Source organism: Diabrotica virgifera, chromosome 9 (genome assembly GCF_917563875.1).
Source record: "Diabrotica virgifera virgifera chromosome 9, PGI_DIABVI_V3a".
NCBI classification, from domain to species: Eukaryota; Metazoa; Arthropoda; class Insecta; order Coleoptera; family Chrysomelidae; genus Diabrotica; species Diabrotica virgifera.
This window is the reverse complement of record NC_065451.1, coordinates 178,564,851-178,589,697: the sequence shown is the minus strand read 5'-3', so window position 1 is coordinate 178,589,697 and position 24,847 is coordinate 178,564,851. Positions and strand designations below refer to the sequence as shown.

The 24,847-nt window shown below is 33.4% G+C and overlaps 1 protein-coding gene across 1 annotated transcript in view; it reads right to left on the bottom strand.

Moving 5' to 3' along the window:
- Positions 1–24,847, bottom strand: part of LOC126892017 (dnaJ homolog subfamily B member 12) — a 49,397-nt gene that overhangs the window by 708 nt on the left and 23,842 nt on the right. The window contains exons 4-5 of the mRNA XM_050661435.1: positions 16,901–17,016; positions 6,545–6,708 (exon numbers count right to left, since the gene is read on the bottom strand). Coding sequence (XP_050517392.1) covers positions 6,545–6,708; positions 16,901–17,016 — 280 coding nt within the window. The remainder of the gene's footprint in view (positions 1–6,544; positions 6,709–16,900; positions 17,017–24,847) is intronic.

The window sequence follows — 24,847 nt, the reverse complement described above, 5'->3', positions numbered from 1 at the left end:
GCCTGTTATTAAGTAAAAACACATGTTATTTTTATGAACGATCTAGACTCAGTGCATTGAAAAGAGATAGGTACAAAGAAAGACGATTGGGATGTTTTCATATATTTTAAGTACAATTTCTGAGGTTTGGGTTTGTTTACTTTTGTGGCTGTCAGTTTGTTGCATTTTTTGCTGTTATTTTGTCGAATTTTTTAATTTTTAAGTTTTTTATAGTATACAAACAGTTGTTTTCACAACTAATTTTATATTGGAGTTAGAAATTTCATAAGTTTATGTTATTTTACGATAAATTTTGACAATGTACAAAGCTAACCTCATTGTTGACACAGTTAAGGGATGTTTAATGCATGACCAGACATCTCGTAACGCGACAGTTCGTAACCGGACAACTGGTAACAGACAATTCGTAACAGCGACAGTTCGTAACGGCGACAGTTCGTAATTATACAAATTCGTAACGGCGACACTTCGTAACGGCGACAGTTCGTAACTATACAAATTCGTAACGGACAATTCGTAACGTCCAAATTGAATTATTCTGTTTATTTTTGTTAACGTGGAAACTAACTGTTATTATAGTTATAATTGAAATTATGTTTAACAATTTCACGAATCAGTACCGGGATAAACATGTTTAACACATTTTATGATTCGTGTATCAGAATATAAAGTCTTTAAAAACAAACAAATATTTAAGTACATACAAACTTTTAACAATATTAAAAGTTTGACTTACTAATCTTGGTATTTTCTTTCTATTGACTTCGTCTTTAATATGGGTAACTGGAAAGAAAATACCAAGATTAGTAAGTCAATAACATATCGAGTTAGTACATATTTTATATTTTAGTATTGTTTATATATCTATGTATTATTAATATTATTTATAATTTAAAATAACATATGTACATATTAAGATCAGAATTTGGTATTAGTTTTGAGAGTAAACTAAAGTAAACTAAAGTAAGACCTAATACTTACATTGTCGGGATCGTATCACGAGGTTTTTTCCTGGTTTTCCCTCGTGATTTACTATGGAATCTCTATCGCGAGAATTTTATTGTCACCATTGCATATGGTTGTCTTTTTAAAGACAGATCACATGTTATGATTTTTTTGTGACGGATATTCTTGAGTTGGGGTTGATTAATTTCATGTAATCGAATAAACTATCTTTCGATAAAGTCGTCCCAGGAACGCAACTCATAAATATTGGCAATATCATTTTAAAGTCTTCTACTTTAAAATGTCTGAATTGCCTCTCATGTAAAATATATGTCTGAATTGCCGATATAAATGAGTCAGATTAAATAAATTATTAGAAGAATTTTTTTACTAAGCAACAACATTTTTGTTTAATCCATTAATATTTTTTGTATTTTGTAAAAAAAAAATTTTTTTTAGTAAAATTGTGGCTTCTTTCCCATCAAAACTAGTTAATTGCAAAAATGCCACAAGAAAATAGCTTCAGAACAACATTAAGAAACCATCACAGACGAAAATCAAAGGAGACAACTGATCTGGTATGGTCATGTAGAAAAAATGGACGACGACAGAAAGAGAGGAAGGCCGAAACAATCCTGGCTAGGCGGCATTCAGAAGGCATCGTCGGAAACGAATCTTCACCCTGGCGAATGGAAAAACCAACGAAGCTGGAAACTGGGAAGCGGAAAGCGAAGAACGGTATACATAACCGGGATAATAATAGTTATAAAAACAAGTAAATTTTTTCCTCATATTCCATTATTTCATATCTTTATACAACATCACCTCTTGATATTTGATTTTGAGTTTGCATAAAAATATTAAATATACATTCAATTTACCTGTCAAAGCAGCTAATTTAAAACGTTGATGTACTTTAAATAACTCAATAAGAAGTGCATTTCCTTCTGCTTTCTGTTACGTAAATTTTAAAACAGAGTAGATGATTTCACGAGCTTGTGCACTCAGAATGTGCACCGTTTTTGTACGGCACTTATTTGTTCACCTCTTAGTGTCTTATCGGATGCACATCAAACGAACTTTTCAGAGCAGCCGTCTCCAAAGTCCGAATAGCTATGATGATTGCCGACCTCCGTCGCGGAGATGGCACTTAAAGAAGAAGTGTCTTATAGAAAATTCCAAAACAACATTTTCACGACTTACGAAGTTATCTGGCCTAAAATTGTGTCTAATGTTAACTAAATGAATGTTTACGCTTCCCATGGGACTGACTATTTGCTCCTCGATTTACGGGTAGATTGACCTCGAAGGTTGCAGCTATTTGTGTACACTTATAACGTATTGTAAATTTAGAGGTTTGCATCGATAATTCCCGACCTCTACTAGTTTCATCTCTTTTTATTCCACAACGTATTATGATTTCCATCTTCTGCGTGATTTTGCCGGTTATTAGCGCACTCATCACTGTATAGAAAGTGTGAATTGGGAGTTTAAAGTACTTCTATTCTAAATGTGTTACTACACGTGTTGGTCTGAATACAAATCCCACAAAAGCCTACAAATTAAATTTTTTTGGAGTTCTAGCTGCATGTTTATAATCTCCATGTTGTATGGAATTAGATTTAACTCACAGAACGCCTGGTCCAAACAGGGTGTGAGTTAAATACAACTCACGGGGCGTTTAATGTGTTATTCATGTTATCAGCAAAGTAAATTACAATAAAAAATGAATAACCATTTTCAATTTCGTTGCAAACGCAAATACAGCCGCACCATATTCTAGTCCAATCAGAGAGTGCAGCAAGCACCTCTTCTTCTTCATGTGCCGTGCTCGATTATCGAACGTTGGCTATCAAATTGGCTATAGCAATTTTGTTAACGGCAGCTCGGAAAAGGGATGCAGAGGATCTGTTATACCATTCTCTCAGGTTTTTAAGCCATGACGTTCTTCTTCGACCTGGCCCTCTTCTTCCGTCTACCTTGCCTTGTATTATTAAATGGAGTATATTATATCTCTCTGGGTGTCGCATAACATGGCCAAAATATTCAAGTTTTCGATTTTTAACTGTTCTGACGACTTCTGTGACTTTTCCCATCCGGTGCAAAACAACTTCGTTACGAACTCTATCCACCCAACTTATTCGTAGGATTCTTCGGTATACCCAAATTTCAAAGGCTTCCAATTTCTTGAGAAGAGTATCTGTTAAAGTCCAAACTTCGACACCGTACAAAAGAGTAGAGAACACATAACATCTCACTAATCTAATTTTAAGATTCAAAGTAATGTTGTTTCCACATAAAAGTTTCTTTATCTTAAAGAATGCAGCTCTGGCCTTCTCTATACGTATTATAATTTCTTTGTTCATGTCCCAGTTCTCATTTAGATTACAACCAAGGTAGGTGATACTGTTAGTTCTCTCTAATTGTTCACCATAAGCTGTTACTACTTCCGGTTGTATTGGCGTCTTACTGACAACCATCACCTTGGTCTTTGCGGTGTTTAGCTTGAGTCCATATTCATCACACGTTGTGGTAATCCTATTAATCAGATGTTGAAGTTCTTCATAATTGCTCGCAATTAACACCGTGTCATCGCATATCTCAAATTATTAATATTGACGCCATTCATTTTGATACCACATTGAGCATTATCCGCTGCTTTATTGAAAACAAACTCAGAATAGATGTTAAATATTAGTGGGGACAAAATGCAGCCCTGCCTTACTCCTCTTCGTATTTGAAGTTCTTCAGACGTGTCCCAGCCAATCCTGATGTTTGCACGTTGATGCCAGTAAAGATTTTTGATAATGCGTAGGTCTTTATCATCAATACCCACTTTCTGAAGAATAGCAATCATTTCCGTATGTTTACCCGATCAAAGGCCTTCTCAAAGTCAATGAAACACATATAAACCGGATGTCCGACATCTCTGCATCTCTGTACCATAACCTGAATACTAAACAGTGCTTCTCTGGTCCCAAGGTTATTGCGGAATCCAAAATGTTTATCACCAAGCTGTTCTTCTATTTTTTGGTACATCCTATAGTGCCAAATTCGTAGAAATATCTTTAAAACATGACTCATCAAGCTAATGGTTCGGTAGTCACTACATCTTTTCGCGTTTGCTTTTTTAGGTATCGTCACAAAAGTCGACAGCAGCCAATCCGTTGGTATATAGCCAGTTTGATAAACTTTATTAAAAAGATGAAGGAGAGATCTTTTACCTGAATTTTCGAAGAGCTTTATTATTGCATTCGGTATTTCGTCTGGTCCTGTCGCTTTTCTGGTCTTTGCTAATCTTATTGCTTGTTCAATTTCGTAAATAGTTATGTCAGGTCCTGTAACTACTTCGTTAATTTCAAGCTCGGGCCTTTCATCATTAAACAGTTCCTCAATGTATTCTTTCCATCTGTCTATTTTATCCAAATCAGTGATAATCAGTTTTCCGTCTCTATCAACGATGTTATTTGCATGTTTTTTGTTCTGACCGGTGAGTTCTTTTATTTTTTTATACATATTAAATGAATCATGTTTTCTCTGCAACTCTTCAATTTCTAAACATTTTTTTTTTCAAAGTATGTTTCTTTTGCCGCTCGTATTTTAGTCATTATCTCTTTATTAATGCGTTTATACATTTCGATGTTTTGATTCTTAAATTTGCGTCTTTTTTCCATCAAATTCAAAATCTCATCGTTCATCCACTGTTGCTTCTTTTGATTGTTCTCTTTGAAGTTTGGAGTTGAGTTGCTTATAATCGTTTTGATTTGGTTCCAATGATCCTCGATGGATTCTTGTTGTTCGCTATTCTCAAAATTACTCTCTAAATTGTTTGAAATCCCCTGACTGTTGTTTCTAATAAAATCGGTATCCAGTTTGTTAGAGGATCGTTGTTGTTTTATCCGTTTAAGTTTAAATTTTATTTCGGCTAACAATAGATTGTGATAGATGGCACATCGGCGCCAGGATAGGTTTTTACAGACTTTACTGCATTTCTGTAACGCTCACTGATGGTTATGTAGTCAATTTGGTTTCTTACGATATTATTGGGGGTATCTGCTGGAGATTTCCACGTATATAATCTCCTTTTAGGTAATTTGAAAAAGGTATTCATTATACATAGATTATGTTCTTTGCAAAAATCTGCGAAATAGTCTCCCCTTTCATTTCTATTGCCCAGTCCATAACAGCCAATAATATTACTTTGTCTGCCTTTTCCTATCTTAGCATTAAGGTCACCCATCAGAATGGTGAGATCTCTAGTCTTGAGTTGGTCGGTAACAGTTTTTACATCGGCGTAGAACTTGTCAAGTTCTTCCAGTTCACTTTCCGCTGTCGGTGCATACACTTGTATTAAATTTATGTTTCTGGGTTTCGCGTTCAACTGAATCATTATGACTCGTTCAGATACCTGGCATACCGCCCTAACACATTTGCTAACCTCGTTTGAGACTATGAATCCAACACCATGACGATGGTAATTACTCTCTTCTCCTGCATAATATACTTCATGATCATCCACATGGCATTGGCCAGATCCGGGCCATCGCATTTCACTGATACCCAGAATTGATATTCCAGACCAGCACCTCTACCGGTATTATTACCGGCTGTATTTTCGTTTTGCAACGAAATTAAAAATGGTTATTCATTTTTGATTTATATGTTTGCTCTGATTGGAGTACGAAGGGAACCATTCTCGTTGGAACTTTACCGCGCTGAGCAGATGGGACGTGAATTATAAATTGTAAAATTCCCTCATCTTCCTTAGTCTCAGCATCCGTTATGGCTTGCAAATTGTAGAAGCCTCGGAGGTGTAACCAGAGAAGGTTCCCATTGTTTTCAGTCTGGTGGGATGTAGAGTAACATTATGTTGTTTTATATTATGCCATTAGAGTGAAAACTTAGTCTTTTGCTAGCAGTTGCCGCTAAGGCATCCCTGCCATTTCGTTCGTTGCAATCCGTGACTGCACGCCGGGGTTTGTTTTGGTTGGATCAGAGAGAGCAGCATATGTGCCTCCTGATGAGAGACTAAGAAGTTTCGAAACCGGTAGAGGTGCTTGCTGCACTCTCTGATTGGACTAGAATATGGTGCGGCTGTATTCTCGTTTTGCAACGAAATTGAAAGTGGTTATTTATTTTTGATTTACATGTTTGCTCTGATTGGAGTACGAAGGGAACCATTCTCGTTGGAACTTTACCGCGCTGAGCAGATGGGACGTGAATTATAAATTGTAAAATTCCCTCATCTTCCTTAGTCTCCGCTATGGCTTGCAAATTGTAGAAGCCTCGGAGGTGTAACCAGAGAGGGTTCCCATTGTTTTCAGTCTGGTAGGATATAGAGTAACATTAGAGTGAAAACTTAGTCTTTTTTTAAATTACAATAAATAAAATACAACCAAAAGAAGAAACAAACGTTCCATTCAAAATATTATATTATCAAATAAATCACAGTAAATTTAGCCTTCTCTTAAATCAGTCTTTTAAGGTATATACTAACTAAAAAAGAAAACATCTTCGTTTTTCACGTAATCCAGAACTTTTTGAATGAAACGCAATATTTCTGCTAAAATGGCGTATATGTAATAAAAAATGCAATTACTGTAGCTTTTTTCCCTGTAGCAGGCGTGTTTGAGCGTCTGTATGTAGTCTTCTTCAACGGACATCTCGAGACGTTTGACAGAACCTTGGTACTCCATGTGGAAATTGTCTTTGACGTAGTAAGGTATGTTCAAATTGGCTGTCTTTCTTAAAATAGGGTATTTCCTAAAAAATAGCATTCCATTTATTATAATAAAATTATTACTATTTATTATGTTTGTAGCAGATGGATTTCTACTACAATGTTTTATAAAAAATATCCGTTAATTTTAATCCTATCCCAAGAATAATGTCTATTTTTCTAAAATATTTGGTGAGTTAATATATCATTAAAAATTCTAAGCCGTCCCTGCTTATGAGTAATACTGTTTGTTTCGCAAAATAGTAAAATCATAGGAAATTTCCTGTTTACTTGTATAAACATTTATTGTTCTGGAAGGATCCGTTGAAAAATCCCAGTATATTTCCCTTAAGTTTTGAGCGCTAAAAACCCTATGATATTATTGGTCAGAATTTTGAAAGATCCTTGAGTTGTAGTTGACGATTGGTCAATAGTTTTGGTCGAACGATCGAGAAGAAATGCATCGTTTGGACGCGAGAGAGACGTGACGATGTAAAGATCAGTTCCAAAAACATGTTCGCAGATTAAACATCTTTTTGTGTGGAACTCAACAAACAGACTCACAAAGAAACGCACTTTGCCGGCTTTAAAATGGTTTTCTTTTTATGGTAAAAGAAGTGAAGGACTGGCAGTTTGTCCAGTAAATACCAAGGAATATTATTACAATAGTTTCACAACATTTTACATGGATATATTCTTGTGAAACACTATTATTGTTATGCAGTTTGGTTTGCCGGCGGTAAAAAGAGAAAGTGCGTGGTTTCCTGTTTAAGAAGATGTTATGGTAACATTCCTGTATTGAAATGCCCGGATGATATTATTTGGTATCAACTTATCATGTTTCCTGTTTTGTAATGATTTGGATTTGAATGTCTCCCCTCCCAGCCCCGCTTAGAATGGAAAATTTTGGACAAGCGTTCCAAGTGTGACATGGATTTTTGTTTTAAGGTATGATAATGTTTATTTTAATTAAATTCCAAGTGGATTAATTTGGTAAAGGTTTTACATATTTAAATAATTTGTTTTCAACATGGATTCTTGGAAAGTTTTATGTAAAGTAAATTTAATGGCAGTGACTTTTGACAGCCATAAGTCAAATTTTTGTTTTGGTACACTGCTAAAAATAAATAAGGTTAAGAATTGTAAAACCATTTATTTGTTTTTATTATTCATTTCTTGTTTGAGAATGTGTTTATTCTCAAAATAAAAATAAAAAGGTATAAAGGTTTAAATAAACATTATAAAATATACACATTTTTATTTATGTAACCTCTTTCTTCAAGAAAATTATTAACAGATATCTAATACAAGCGAATTAAGTTTTAGAATGGAAGAAAATGATATGGCATAGAAGCCAATAAAGGTAAATGATAGCCCAGTATAACCCCAACGAGGAATCTACGATGAATGTCCCCCAGTTGCTTTCCAGTAAGTACTCGATATGAGAATTTGAGGATTTTTCAAACGGCGTCCCAATTTGTTTAAATAGTAGGAAAGTCCTCAAGTCTGTGTAAGTATCCTTTGCTTATTTGGTTATGTAGTTAGTCTTCTTTAAACCCTCCTACCCCTCCCAACGAATCTACGACCCGCCACTGCACAAAAAATGAGCTGTCGTTCGCATGAAGGTTTGCATGTCTGTTCCTTCTACTAGCCCCATTTCGACCCCCAGTATCTAAGTAGATAGTCTTTCCTTGATCCCATTAGAGCAGACATGTAAAACGCTTCATGTTGTTATTTCACTGTAGTTATTTTGTCTTCAAATAATATTAAATGCTGATTACACTAAGAGGAACATTAGAAGCTCTAGTATACAAAAGACTGAAGTTATATGGAAAAAAATGCAAATCTAAGTAAAATTAATTATTCAGAAAAAGTAAAAACACTAAGAAAAATATCAGAACTCTACTACACAAAATACTAAGAAACACTGATATCCAGAAGAAAAATATAAAGCAAAAAACACAACATTACTAACTCACAGTGAACAGACTCAGCTCAGTAATTCTGCAAAGCGTACCAATAGACCAGACTTGGTTCCGTCCCTATCGCAGCTGCACAGTTCAAGTGCTCAGTTTTTCCACACATATAGAAGCCGGTTTTCAACGACGCCGACGTTTGAAAACTACGGTAGCCTACATTGATCTAACTTCTGCTTATGACACCATATGAAGGAACGTATTTATCTTTAAATTATTCAATACTATACCGTGTAAACGAGTTGCTACCCTACTAAACAATATGCTGTACGGTAGGTCTTTTCAAATAATATCTGGGGCATTAAAAGCAGGTTAAGTAAATTGCAAAATGGATTTCCTCAATGATACGGGCTTATCCATATTTATGCTGGTGACTTAGCACTAGCCACAGCCATAACACAATAAAAGGAACAGGTAACATACTGACAGAAAATTTGATAGTTCTAGGTTCTAGGTATATACTTCGGTGACTGGAGACTTATTTCAAATACGAATAAAACGGAGGTTGCCTGCTTCAAGCCTAAAGTATATTTTAATAACAACTTGCTAGAACAACCTTCTTCGTTTTAACCCATCCCCGGAATATCTGGGCTCTTATCTTGGAGGCAGTGTTTTACCTCCAAATATAAAAATAAGAAATAATACCATCCAAAAAATTATGCTGAACATTCTGGGGAGCAAATACCACCACTCTTAAGCTCTAAGCCTGGTCTACTCAGTTGCCAAATACTGTGCTCCAATGTGGCTGAGCAGTAGCCATGTAACAAAGATCGACACTAAACTCAATCAAATCATGAAGACTATCAGCAGATGTATTAAAAGTACCCCTACTCCATGGCTCCCTGTTGAGTCATATAACACCTCTAGGCATCAGTACACAAGAGAAGGGAACATAAAACATAATTGTACACCCATAGCTACCGATATATGCTTAAATCTAGATTACCGCCACTCTTTACGGAGTAGATGACAAGACAACTATTAGGAACATTAGGAAATACGATGAGACAGCTTTTAGTATGGTATAACTATACCCAAACCCAGACATCCAAAGTGAAAGTTATCCTACAACAACAAATTGTTCTATATGGTCCACATAATGTTCAGAAAAAAGTCACACCATTTTGAGCGTCGGGTTTGGGGGGGTGGGGAGGGGGGAGAAATCGGTAATTCGTAGTTTTTTACTTTTTCGTCAATATTTCTAAAACTATGCGATTTAGCATGAACAACCTTCTATACAAAAATGTTCTACATTAAATTTGAAATAAAAAAGGCCCGATGCATAATCCTTCAATGAACGGTTCCAAAGTTACGGAGGTAGTATAGTATAATTGGTCCAAAAAAAGGCCTAACCCAAACATCCAAAGTAAAAGTTTTCCTCCAACACCAAATTGTTCTATGGTTCACATATTGTTCAGTAAAAAGTTACACCATTTTTAGCGTCCGGTTTGGGGGGGGGGGAGAAGTCGGTAAATTAGTAATTTTTTTAAGTTTTTCGTCAACACTTCTAAAACTATGCTTTACGTAAACAAAGTTCTATACAAAAATGTTCTACATAGAATTTAAAACAACAAAGGTCCTATACATAATTGTTATAAAATCAACGGTTCCAGAGTTACGATGGGTGAAAAGTGGAGGTTTTCGATACTTTTTATATTTTTTGGGCAATTTATAATATTATTACTGATGAAAGAAATTTTCTTTAACAGGATTGTGTTTTGTAAATAAAATTTGCTATTTCAGTGGCCGATGATATGTTAGTGGTAAGCCCTTGAAGAAACGTCAACCTCACCACCCAAAATCATCATCAATTGCCCAAAACATATAAAAAGTATCGAAAACCTCCACTTTTCACCCTTCGTAAGGCTGGAACCGTTGATTTTATAACAATTATATGCATTGGACCTTTTTTGTTTTAAATTTTATGTAGAACATTTTTGTATAGAACATTGTTTACGCTAAATAATATTTTTAGAAATATTGACAAAAAACGTAAAAAACTACTAATTTACCGACTTCTTTTCCATCTCCCCCCCCCCCCCAAAAAACTGGACGCTCAAAATGGTGTAACTTTTTACTGAACAATATGTGGACCATATAGAACAATTTGGTGTTGGAGGAAAACTTTCACTTGGGATGTCTGGGTTAGGCCTTTTTTTGGACCAATTATACTACACTACCTCCGTAACTTTGGAACCGTTCGTTTTAGAAGGATTATACATATGGCCTTTTTTATTTTAAATTTAATGTAGAACATTTTTGTATAGAAGGTTGTTGATGCTAAACCGCATAGTTTTAGAAATATTGACGAAAAACGTAAAAAACTACGAATTTTCCGATTTCACCCCCCCCCCCCATCCCCCCCCAAACCCGACGCTCAAAATGGTGTGACTTTTTTCTGAACATTATATGGACCATATAGAACAATTTGGTGTTGGAGGATAACTTTCGCTTTGGATGTCTGGAGTATGTCATCTTTTGGGTCAATTGTATCATACTATTTAGATTTAATTCGATTCGGTGCCACCACCATCGGCTGACTAAGTTTCTTCTTGTCAGCGTCTTCAGAGCCTGTGGTGTATCCCGAAGCGAACTAATTCTGGCTGGCCCACTAAGCAAAATAATAAAATATATGCGTACGGACGCGTTAGCGTCATCTATCTAGAGAAAGGGAAAATTCTCTATAGGTCGAAATGCGAATCCTTTGTGATTATTTATTCCCTGTAGTCCAGGGCGCATGTGTTTTGAGATGGACGTTGAGAGGTGACTCAAATTTTTTTGCAGAAATTGCTTGAAAATAACTCAAATAATAATATTTGAGTTATCCTCCCACTCAAAATGGTCCGGAACATTGTTTACATAATCAAAATGTCAAAATATGAAGGAAAAATTCGATTTTTTATTGGTTTTTTGATTATAACTTTAAAACTACATATTCATTTCCGAGAAAAGTTGTACTGACATGAAAGTTGCGTAATTAAATTTCCTACAATATAGAATTGGTTAAAAATTTAAAAAATAGTCACCCTTGTTGCAAAATAGCAATAATTGAGAGAAAATTATACAAAAACAAGTATTCGCATTTTACGTTTTTCAACCATTTATGCTACACTTAGGACCATCATATTTTACCCAGAAAAACTTTATGATATAGTAAAACAACACTGTAAATTTCATTAAGATAGGTTTAATAGATTTTGCAAAATAAATTTTGCAATCCAGCTTTCGCAAAAAAATTCATTTTTTTTAATGTTTCAGGACTGAAAATAAAGCAGATAGCAAGTTGAATTGTTTTTGCGTATAGAAGTGTACTGTACCTATCATTTGCAATTTGCAAAATTAAAATCGATTAACTACAACGGCGTCAGGAAATTTTTTAAATAAACATTAATTTATGGTGCTACGCGCAGGACAGCGGTGTTCGATTGACACAAGTTGATTTCCACCAAAATTTCTTCCAATCTTTATTTATTATATTATTTTCTTACTCCATATTTTGTTGTATTTTAATATTTTAATTCCACAGAAATCATACTAATTTTATTATTGTTTGTGAAATATTGTTTATACAATAATTGCATATGTTTAAAAATAATAAACTTTTATTCTCTAAGTTGAAATATATGAACAAAGAAAGTTTTTGCTAAAAAAAGTGTTATTTCAAAGGATAGAGTATGTGTTTTTATTTTGCAATAAAAAATTTTATTTATTTATATCGAAATGTAATAAAAAATAAAATGTATCAGTCATTATCAAAGGTCATTGGAATGCCCAATCAGAGCAAACTATCCGCTGTCGTGCGCGTAGCACCAATAATTAATGTTTATTTAAAAAAATTCCTGACGCCGTTGTAGTTAATCGATTTTAATTTTGCAAATTGCAAATGAAAGGTACAGTACACTTCTATACGCAAAAAAAAATTCAACTTGATATCTGCTTTATTTTCAGTCCTGTAACATTTTGAAAAAATGAATTTTTTTGCGAAAGCTGGATTGCAAAATTTATTTTGCAATATATTTTGAACCGATCTTAATGAAATTTACAGAATTGTATTACTGTATCATAAAGTTTTTCATCATGAAATATGAAGGTCCTAAGTGTAGCATAAATGGTTGAAAAACGTAAAATGCGAATACTTGTTTTTGTATGGTTTTTTCGCAATTATTGCTATTTTGCAACAAGAGTGACTATTTTTTAAATTTGCAACCAATTCTATATTGTAGGAAATTTAATTACGCAACTTTTATGTCAGTTCAACTTATCTCGTAAATGAATACTTTTAAAGTTATAATCAAAAAACGAAGAAGAAAATCGAATTTTTCCTTCATTTCTTGACATTTTGATTATTTAAACAATGTTTAAATAGCAGTTATCCTCCCTTTTTGAGAGGGAGGATAACTCAAATATTATTATTAGAGTTATTTTCAAGCAATTTCTGCAAAAAAATTTGAGTCACCTCTCAACGTCCAAATGTACTAATATTTTTACAAATGCGCCCTGGTCTACTGAACTTTTTACAAATTTATAAAGTATACAGGCCGATAAATAGCGGACAATGGGAGAATCTACAACAGTGGTGCTCAGACTTATACTGCGTGGGATCTACCACATAAACTTCGAGCTTCCAACGATCGACTGATAGTAAAAAAAACAATTTTGAAAATGAAACACTTTATTGCACATTTCTATTTGATAAAAAGTTGTAACTACAGAGAGTGGTAATTAAAATCATGCTTTTCATCTTAATTTTATTTGGATGTTGATACATGGCACTGCGTATCATCCACAAGTTTTTCATATTATGATGGTACGTAATTACCGAGGACCAAAAATGCAAGCATCAGTTTATCGTAATCAGCCGATTACGATACTTTGATTTTACTACCTTAATTTGGGGAAATGCAGACTGACACAAGTATGTTGATCCAAAAATGCTGTGAACTGCAGAGCTACTTGCCTCAAAGACGGGTATTTATCTGGCGATATAAAAGGCAAAAAAAGTTCGTATTGGTCGCTCTGGATTGAAGATATATATCCGACATTATTTTCAGTACCTCATTTTGGACGGAAATTAGCTGATTGAATCTAATTGAAAGTAATGGAGATTTCAGTGGCAATTTTTTTCATCTCTTCACAATAAAATTGATTAGACATAAATATTACAATATCTGTGTTTTTTAAAATCAGCGAAGAGTCTATCAAACTCACTACGAACTGCTTGCAGCTCAGTCTCCTAATAATAAACATAATTCAAATGAGATTTACCCTTTTTTTTTCAACGATGGAAAGTTGTTTAAATCCTTTCTGTTCATTTGATTAATCAATAATTTCAATTTGTCAATAAAAAAATGTAGGTACTGTGCTCATCACATCGATAATAATTGTTTTATTTTTATTCTGTAGTTCCAAATTAAAGAGGTTTAAATGATTTGCTAATTCTGATAGGAAAGCCATCTCACTGAGCCATTTTTTGGTTTTGAAGTAGATGAGTACCGTTCCCTCGTTCTTTTAGAAAACAAATTATTTCAAAAAGTAACTCCTGGAACCTATCTAAAAATTTTCCACGGCTCAACCACCTCACATCTGTATACAAAAGTAAATCACAATTTTTGTTGTCATCTTCATGACGTCTTTCATGTTTAAAATTTTGGAACACAAAACTTGCTGGTGAATGATGCAATGAAATGAAAAAACGATGGGAAGTCATCGTTACCTCGACATAGTGCAACACATCCATTGTTAACGCCATTCATGGATGGTGCACCATCTGTTGTAATACACACTAGTTTGTAAATCGGTAGCTCCTATTATTTTACAAAATTAAAAAACAAAACGTTGTATATATCTTCTCTGCAAATTTTTTCTTTCAGAGGCGTTGTTAACAATTATTCTTCTCTAGCCAACATATCAGAAAATACCATCCGAATAAAAATACACAACTGGGCGGTATCATTAATATCGGTTGAATCGTCAAATTGCAAAGAAAGGAAATTATACACTTCATAGTAGGTATCACTTTTAACTTTGCTTTCCAAATCTTTCCCATGATTTAGATACGTCTATAGAGCGTTTCACGTTAAGTATTGAACATTCCGGAGATAGCCGCATGATAGTAACCATTGGACGTTACAACAGGAATTCTTTGATAGCAGACATAATATCTTTTCCATTTGTATTTTTCCGTGAATCGCGATCGACTTCAAAAACTTTGGCGATCGACCGGTCGATCGCGATCGACTCTTTGAGCACCACTGATCTACAATATACATCTATCACCTGCCCGCTTATCTAGATAAAACTTCAACAGAATTCGGCATCCTTAGTACTCAAATATGAGTAAAATAAAATAAGGAAAGAGAGCTTTAGATTAAATTCGTTTCGGGGGCCACCACCATCTTGCTTAGTGGGACAGCCAGAATTAGTTCGCTTCGGGATACACCACATGTGGCTCTAAAGCCTCTGAAAAGAATTAAGTTAAGTCATAGGCCTGGACCACGCGTACTAAAAAAGTTGATTAATAGCAAGCTAAAAATTTATTAATAACTTAACGGTGTCTAGTCGGACAAACTTTGATGTATGGGAACACTGGAACAGGGAAAGTTTTAATTGTGGAACGTGTCGTCCTGACAAGTTTATGATTGTGAAAACTAGCAGGTTGTTTTTAAGTTTATTCAATAGCAAGCTTTATATAATATATGAAAAAATAAAATCAATGGAAAAATCCCAGTAGCTGACTGTAAACCATAATTAAAAATCATACAGAACAAGTAAAAACTTTTTTTGTACAATGGTATAAAAAGTTTATTGAAAAACTATTAAAAAGTCATCCAAAAGGATTCGCAAAAAAAAAGAAGAATGTGTGTACTTTGTACGCACGTAAGAAGTTATACTTCTATTATATGATTTCAACGAAATCAATATACATACTTTAAACAGTTTATTTATATTTCTGAACAATAATTGTTGCCAAAAATTTTAACTAAATACGTATTTTCTGAAAAAAATTATATAATAATATACTTACAATCATAAAATGAATAAAAAAAAAATAAAAAAATAGTAACTTGCATTGCGGATCGAACCCGCTTCACGTCGATCCTGCCGATCGAGAATCCAAGTGCTTTCCCATTGTGCCACCTTCGCCACCATCTGTCATGTGGGAATATACACCAACTGAACGTTTACATCATAAACATTTGACAGTTGTTTATTACTTATATGAATTTATTCAAATTAGTTTGATTTTTGTGGAATTAAAGGAATATTTTGTGGAATAACAATATATTAGGTGAATATTGGTAGAAATTTTGATGGTAATCAAATTATGTAAATCAAAGCATTACATACTATTTTAGTACCAAGCTTCATTTTAAATTTTCCAAATAGGTAGGTACCTATGTAATTTTGTATTAGGATACTGAAACATTTACAATTATTACATACCTGTCGCTTTTAAAAACTATTTAAAAAGTCACTACAATTATAAACTTACTGTTTTCTCTGTCATCACAACAATAAAAACTAATATACACAACATTTGTTTATCTATAATCTCCATATTGAACAATTATTGACAGATGATTTTAACACCCAATCAGATCCCGTATAACGTTTGAGCGACTAATACCATACTGTCGGTGTACGCATGCGCACGGGAAAATAAAAATTCACCCTGGTGCCTAAAGAAATAGAACTTCAAAAATAATTTAATAGTTTTTCAACAAAGTTTTTATACCACTGTACAAACGAAGTTTTTACTTGTTTTGTATGACATGAAAAAATGTTTGTCCGGCAAATATGTTGGACATTTTAATAAGTCCGACACGTGGAATATGTAAAATGGCAGGAATTATATTGGTGGTAAATAGCAGTCTGATTTTTACATGAGAGTTTAATGAAAGGATAACAAATCAATTGGAAGTTCTGTCCGACAAAATACATGGAACGTTTTTGTAATCTGACGTTCGAAAGGAAAGTTTTAACCTGTTCCACAATTAAAACTTCCCTTGTTCCAGTGTTCCCGTACATCAAAGTTTGTCCGACTAGACACAACAGATTTTCAGCTTGCTATTATTATAATAAACTTTTTTTTGGTACGCGGGATCCAGGCCTACAGCCGATGGTGGTGGCCCCGAATCGAATTAAATCTAAAGCTGTATCTCCTTACTTCCTCATGTAGTTGTCATTATAATCATTTATAATTATATTGTCGATGTACATAAGATAAATAAATAAATATAGAGTTAATAAAAATACTTACGTGCTGACTTGTAAACTATATGCTGGATCGGAAATAAAGAGACTTGAAGCCATCGATAATAAGATAGCCAGCAAGATGGGCAAGAGTTGAATAAACGCCGTGTAACTGCTTTGTTGCTAAAAATCACAAAATATATTTCGTCAAATTTTGTAAAGCTGGAATAACTTACAAATAAATAAAAAAAATCACAAAAAAATATTATTTAAATCACAATAAAGTGTAGTAAAGTGTTCAAGTTATTATAATTATGTATTACTAATACAAAATTCAAAAAATGGCAAACATTTACTTTCCTAAACTTGTTTTTTAATAAGCTATAGTATCCTCCTCTATTTATAGTAGTTGTTATGTTATGTTATATATAGTTATGTCAGTTCATATTTTATTAGTTGTCAAAATATATTTATCGAAATGTCCTACTTATTCAATCTGCAGATATAATAAATTGGCGACGGGGTAAATCATTGAATAACCAGACTTTTAAAATACATATTTAACATGGATTCAGATCAATTCAAACAATTTATGATGGTAAACCAGGAAATTTTAGATAAACTGCAGAAAAGTTTGGCAAGTACTTCAAATTCGACTATTATCATTTTATACTTTTATTCGAAAATTTTAATGAACAAAAAGAAAAATTCATAATGTACATAGAACGTTTCGAAAACTACCTTAAAATCAAACACGTTTTCGATGATAAGAAATTTGGTTTAGACTTACTATTGAATTCGATTGGCTCTGCAACTTTTTCAATGCTTTCATCCTTAGTTGCACCTAACAAAATTAGAGATTTTGATTACAACACCATTGTAAAGAAACTTGATAATCGCCTGAATCCAAAGAAAAATATTCTTGTGTTGTAGCATAAATTCCTTTCCTTATATCAACAAGAAAATCAGTCAATTTCTGAATATACTACTGCTCTAAAGCAAGCTACTCTTGAATGTGAATTTATCTCTACGTGCAAATGTCAGGCAAACATTTCTGAACAATTTTTACGAGCTCAGTTTATTCGAGGCATCAAAGATGACTTAATTAGAGAACGTCTGCTGGAATCCAATGAAAAATCATTTGAAAAATTAGAAGAAAAGGCTTTAATCTTAGAATCTTCAATTATCAACAGTAAAGAATTTTCATCAAGTAACAATTCTTTAAATATCAACCAAATCAATCAATATAGACAGAGACCAAATTCAGCGTCTTATAATAGGAAGCGTTCCCAGTCTAGATCAAGAATCGATTTTCAAGAGTTGGGGATAGACAATCGATGTTTACGATGTGGTCAGCAACATCTTGTTAAAAACTGTAAAATCAATCCTAAACGACTTCTTTGCAAAGGTTGTAAAAAATATGGTCACGTCATTTCAGTCTGTATTTCAACGCTTTTAGCAAACAAAGATAAAACTAACTCGACCCATAATCTAATTAATGAATATCAACCATCAACCAGCGAAACAGAACCAGAGGATACTTTTGGCATTAATAAAATTGTAGATATTTTTGAAAATCAATCTTACACGGATGCTCAAAAGTTTTATGTGACAGTCCTTATTAAAAACAAACCGGCAACTTTAAAGTTGATTCTGGAGCAGGATTTACACTCATCTCAGAATCAAAATTTAAAGAACTAGATCTTGATTTACCACTTCAAAAATCCGATATTACCTTTAGATCATATACAAAAAACGTATTTTATCCCTTAGGGAAAGCAAAAACATCAATACAATATCAAAATAAAATTTCAAGAGAAGAATTTTACGTAGTTCCTGATGAATTAGACTCCTTATTAGGGCGTGTATGGATAAGACATTTAAACATTAACCTTCAAGACATCGATAGCTCAACAGGAATCAGACAAATCAAAAATATACCGGCTAATGAAGAAGAATTTGTTCAAAAATATTCAGACATATTTGAAGAATCAATTGGACTTGTATCAAATTTTAAAGTAAATTTGCAACTGCGTAAAAATGCCAAGCCAGTCTATTTTAAAGAACGAGATGTACCGTATGCACTTAGGGAGAAAGTTGAGAAAGAACTTGACAACTTAGAAGCTCAAGGAATTATATCGAAAGTCAACCATAGTGATTGGGGTTCACCACTGGTTGTTATTCCAAAAGCTGATGGAGGTGTGAGACTTTGTGTAGATTACAAAATTGGTGTTAATGAGAGAATTGTGTCCGCAAACTATCCAATCAGAAAAATCGAAGATATATTGAACAGCTTAAAAGATTCACGATATTTTTGTCGATTGGATCTGTTCAAAGCATATCTTCATCTAGCAGTAGACGAAGAGAGCAGTATTATCCAAACTATATCAACACATCGAGGAACATATCGAATGCATCGACTGTATTTTGGAATTAAAACTGCCCCTTCAGAGTTCAATCGAATTATTGATCAAATTCTATCCGGTCTATCAAAAACTCACTCATACTTTGATGACATAATTGTTCATGGATCCAGTAAACAAGAATGTCGACAAAATCTTGACGCATGTCTTCAACGACTAAAAATGTTCAATCTATACCTTAATCGCAAAAAGTGTGCTTTTTTTGAAACCAGTACAGAATATCTTGGTCATCTTATCAAGCACAACGAAATTTTAAAGTCTCCAAAAAAGATTCAAGCTATTCTCGACATGCCACGACCTATTGATGTGGATGGAGTTCGAAGGTTTCTTAGTATGGTAATGTATTATACCCGATTCATTCCTAATGCTTCAACTAAAACGTACCCTCTACGCAAACTTTTACAGAAAAGAGCAAAATTTATTTGGAATAATTCATGTGAAACAGCTTTCAACAAATTAAAAGAGGAAATTGCGAGTGATCAAGTTTTAATTCCATATGATCCAAGTTTGCCCGTAGTATTAGCTTGTGATGCAAGTCCAACCGGTGTTGCAGGGGTACTATCTCATGTTATTGATGGAATCGAAAGGCCTATCGCATTTGCTTCAAGATCTCTTACCAAATGTGAACAAAATTATAGTCAGTTAGACAGAGAAGCACTTGCAATTATGTTTTCAGTAAATCACTTCTTCATGTATCTTTTTGGGCGTAAGTTTAAACTCATCACTGATAACAGCCCTCTAACGAGAATTTTTCATCAAAATTCAAAATTACCTTCAATGACTTCTGCTAGACTACTTCGATATGCATCATTTTTATCAGGATTTGATTACGAAGTCGAATACAGAAAATCTTCTGATCACGTTAACGTCGACTGTTTTTCTAGAGCTTCTATCAATCAACCTTCATCTTCTTTAGAAAAAATTCTCAACGAAGAAATTAGATCTATCTGTCATGAGTCAATAAAAGAAATTTCAACATACGATCTAACCTATCAAAATATCAAAGATGCCACAGACAAAGATCCCATTTTATCAAGAATTAGATTTAAAATCACAAAATCAAAATGAACATGATTTCACTTTAGAAGACGAGATCCTTTTTAAAGGTCAGAGAATTGTTATTCCCACTCAACTCCAACGACTGGTCCTATCAGAACTCCACAGAACTCACATAGGCATTACAAAGATGAAACAACTTGCAAGAAAGTATTGCTATTGGAAAAACATAGACAAAGACATTGAAATTATGGTCAAGTCATGTCAAAATTGCGCTGAAATTAGAAAATCACCTTCAAAAGCTCCACTACACCACTGGGATATTCCAACAGAAAATTGGGACCGCATCCATATTGATTATGCGGGTCCATTTCAAGGTTTTTATTTTTTTGTTGTGGTTGACGCTAAATCACGATGGACTGAAATCAAAGTTCTTAGGGATGCGCCAACATCAGAAAAAACCATCGATCTACTGTTAGAGATATGTTCTAATTACGGATATGCTCAAGTTATGGTGTCAGACAAGGCTACAATTTTTGTAAGTGATCAATTTAAAAAAAATTCAAAAACTCATGGTATTTTTCAAAAGTTTATTGCTCCTGGCCATCCTGCTACAAACGGCTTAGCTGAACGAAACGTTCAAACCCTAAAATTGAGACTAAAAGCTATGTCTACTGATCGTTTACCCATGCCCATGAGTAAGAAAGTACAAGAAATTCTTTTAAAATATAGAGCGACACCACTTTCCTGTGGAAAATCACCAGCTGAAATGTACCTGAACAGATGTTTAAGAATCAAACTCGACGCACTACGTCCACCAAAACTTAGCAGATCAGAAAATCAACCCAATGGTGCAAGACAATTAAATTTGGGGGAGAGAGTACAAGTACGGTATTACCAAGGTAACCAGGAACTTCGGAAATTTGGCACAATTGTTAAAAAGTATGGATTGTTACATTACCAAGTCCAACTTGATGATGGCTATTGTTTAAAACGTCACATTGACCAAATTCGTAAAACCATGGTACCTAAAAAGAATGTAACCTTTGTAAACGAACCAGAAGTAATTCATTATCAGCCACAATATCAAGAGCCTCCCTTGCATCTTCTGCCATCTATCCAACCTCCAGTCCATTTACATCCAAATCTTATCAACGAAAATGTAGATCCAATGATAGAACCTGATCATCTTGATAATGAACTGGTACCCATTAATGAACCTGCTGCGGTACCAATTAATGAACCTGCTGTTGAAGAACGTAATGATCTTCCACAGTTAAGAAGATCTGAACGGATTCGACTTTTCAAATCAAGACTTTAGATTTAGGTTTTAAATTCTTTTCTATTTTTTTAAGTTCAAAATAGCGTGGGAGAATATAGTATCCTCCTCTATTTATAGTAGTTGTTATGTTATGTTATATATAGTTATTTCAGTTCATATTTTATTAGTTGTCAAAATATATTTATCGAAATGTCCTACTTATTCAATCTGCAGATATAATATAAGCTATTTTTTATAAAATATTTAAGGGGGTGGGTACGTATTTTCGGCTGCAATGGTATTTAAATGGGGATTCATTTTTTTCGAATCCTGAGAAAACTAATATGTATTTTTGAAACATTTAAACGAAGAATGAAAGATTACGTTCTTTCCGAGGGCCGAAAGTCCCTGAAAACTTCTATAATGTTTATTTTAATAAGTTACAGGGGTGAAAAACTAAGAGAAAATGTAGTGTGATTTTTAATTTCAAATATCTCATTCAAAAGAAACTTTTTATATATTCTAAGGGACTTGCGGCCCTCGATAATAATTTAGTCTTTTATTCTGCGTTTAAATTTTTAAAAAATATTTACTAGTTTTTTCAGGATTCGAAAAAAATGGACACCATATCCGTGGTGATATTTTCCAAATCAAACATTCGCTATCTTTGTCATACAACGCAATGAGTCAAATAGAATATGATGACAAGACAGTGACAGTTTTAAATATTTGACATGACATCGGGAATATTTTGAGTTGTTGATTAAATTGATAGTGTATTTGATAAATAATTGATTTAAGACGTGAACTTAATAAAAAGTTACTTGTTTGTTATTTATGGACGATCCAAGCAGAGAATTGACCAGGATATATTCTGTGAGCCAAGTGTTTTGTTGTTAAAGATGTTCAAAATTGTAAGCGTTCCATAGTAATAATATATTATTAAAAAATCACTTTAACACTTTTCCTCTTTTCTCGATTGAGTATTAGTTTTTGTTGTACATATAAATTATTACAATCACTGAATACATAGTTAGTGAAAAAATTATCATATTTATTAACTGAATTAATAATTTGCAATTATACAAATAACAGTTATCCAAGAACATTCAAAAGCCATCTCTTTAAAGTTAATGATGACATTGTCAAGTAGAATGACATTCTAATTAGTAATATTTACATAACCATACCAGTGTGAATTTTACTACATATAATTTGCCGTGTAAAGACAGAAAAAGTAGGGATAGCCGTAAAATATTTGCGAATTATGTACCGATGGCCTTAAGAGCTACATCAGCCCGTCATCAAAACGGAAAACGCGTTCCAAGATTGCAGCTTTAATTTTGAATAATTTGTTAAGATATTTCGCACACATGCTCGTAATATAGTACAGAATGGCGGTACAGAGCCCAATTTCAGAAATATGTTAGTATGTGGAAATGACTAGAATTAAATAAAATATTACAAAAACGAGCCTGTACCGCAATTGAGAAGAACAAAAAAATACACTTTCTTCAAATAAACTTTTTTATCGCATGTCTATATTTTGTGTCACATTGGAACTACTAAAATTGATTATCTATAACAAGAAATCGAAAATATTATGACTAATAAGTGATCAGGCAACATACAGAAATAGTCAGTCATTTTGACAAACCTGCGTCGGTTTTCTAAGTAGTGTAAAAGCACGATTCTCTTATCTGTTCTGTTATCTGTATCGATATCTGTTTAGTGCAGTAGTGTATTATTTTCTAAGATATAGTAGTTGCATTTTATCTTTTCCCATGTGGCAGAATTCATTTTCAAACAAATTAAATCAAAGCATAAAGTGAAACGTACGCCAATGTTTGTAGTATACAGTAAGAGCCACCGTACTAGACACATAGGAACATTGAGCTATTACAGTACTGGGCCCTTCACTTGTTGCAATGTTGCAACTTGTTTAGAACGTCAGAAAATGTATAGAAATTGAATATTAACATAGAAAGTTAACAAACAATTGATCAGCTCTATTAAATACAGCTGATTTTGACGTTTATAGTTGTCATTTTGTTAAAGTTGTGAAAGTTTTAAGGTATTGTAATATTCTTGGTGTTTGAATAAAGTTATTTTAAAACAGAGTAATAATAATATTAACTAATCTTTCTTGTTGGAACTTTTACCACGCTGAGCAGATGGGTTGTAAATTATTTAAAATTCTCTCATCTTAATTTCCTCGGCATCCTGTATGATTTATAATTTTTGAAAATCTCGGGAGGTTGTAACCAACGAAAGTATTCCACCTGTTGTCAATCTGGTGGTATGGGAACGATATTTATTGTCGTTTTCTGTGCTACCTCGATTGATGACTTACTTTATTAACTAATATATTTTTTTTATATCGAAAAACAATTATTTTGAATAGTTTATTGACAGTAACATGACAGGGATGAAAGTCACATCCGAGAACGGACCGGATTAGTCCATAAGTATTCGCGGTGTGCAAGTACTTGGAAGGGGAAACGAGAAACGACCCTGCGCGAGTCGCGGAGAAATATTGCAACTATCTTAAATAATTCATATTGTCAATTGAAATTGTCAAATTGACGTATATTTCATATCTACTGTCAATGATGAAGAAAAATTATATATTGCTCCACAATATTGATATGATATGCAATTATTATATAAAGGTAAATTTAATTAATTTTATTTTGCTTGCAGTACTGCATTTTAATAACTAATTTTATTTACTACATACAATTGTTGACGTTTTCATAACATAACCTGAATCTTATTTTTTCTTCTTATTATTTTTTTGGACTATGGCCTTGACAATTATCCAGTAACCAGGACTAATATAATTGGCCAATATAATTAAAAGTGCGAATTTTAGTATAGAGCGAAGAAATAGGGGTCGCTTTGCCGAACTTGCACGGTCCCAATAGCAATAGGGAACTTGCACAATTTTTTTTTATTACATAATAATGTTCAGTCTTGTTTAAAAATGAGATTTCCAAAATTTCACGCTTCAAAAACTCGTAATAACGTAGAAATACGTATTTAAAGTCTTCAGCGGTATAAAATAGTTAACGACCCGTGACGTCACATAGTTTTACATTAGTTATTATTATGGTTATATTTCGCTGTGTCTAGGTACACGCTAACGTGTACGCAAATAAAAAAGTTAGGTATGTACACGCGAATTAAACTTCATCAAGCCAGTGACGTTATTATTTAGCGTGCGCAGTGACTGTATATTTTGGTACATGCTATTTTGATATGTTTAGCGTGTGTTTGATAGAAAAATATTTGTTAAAGGAAGGGAAGCAGAACTATTCAGATGTTTCAAACT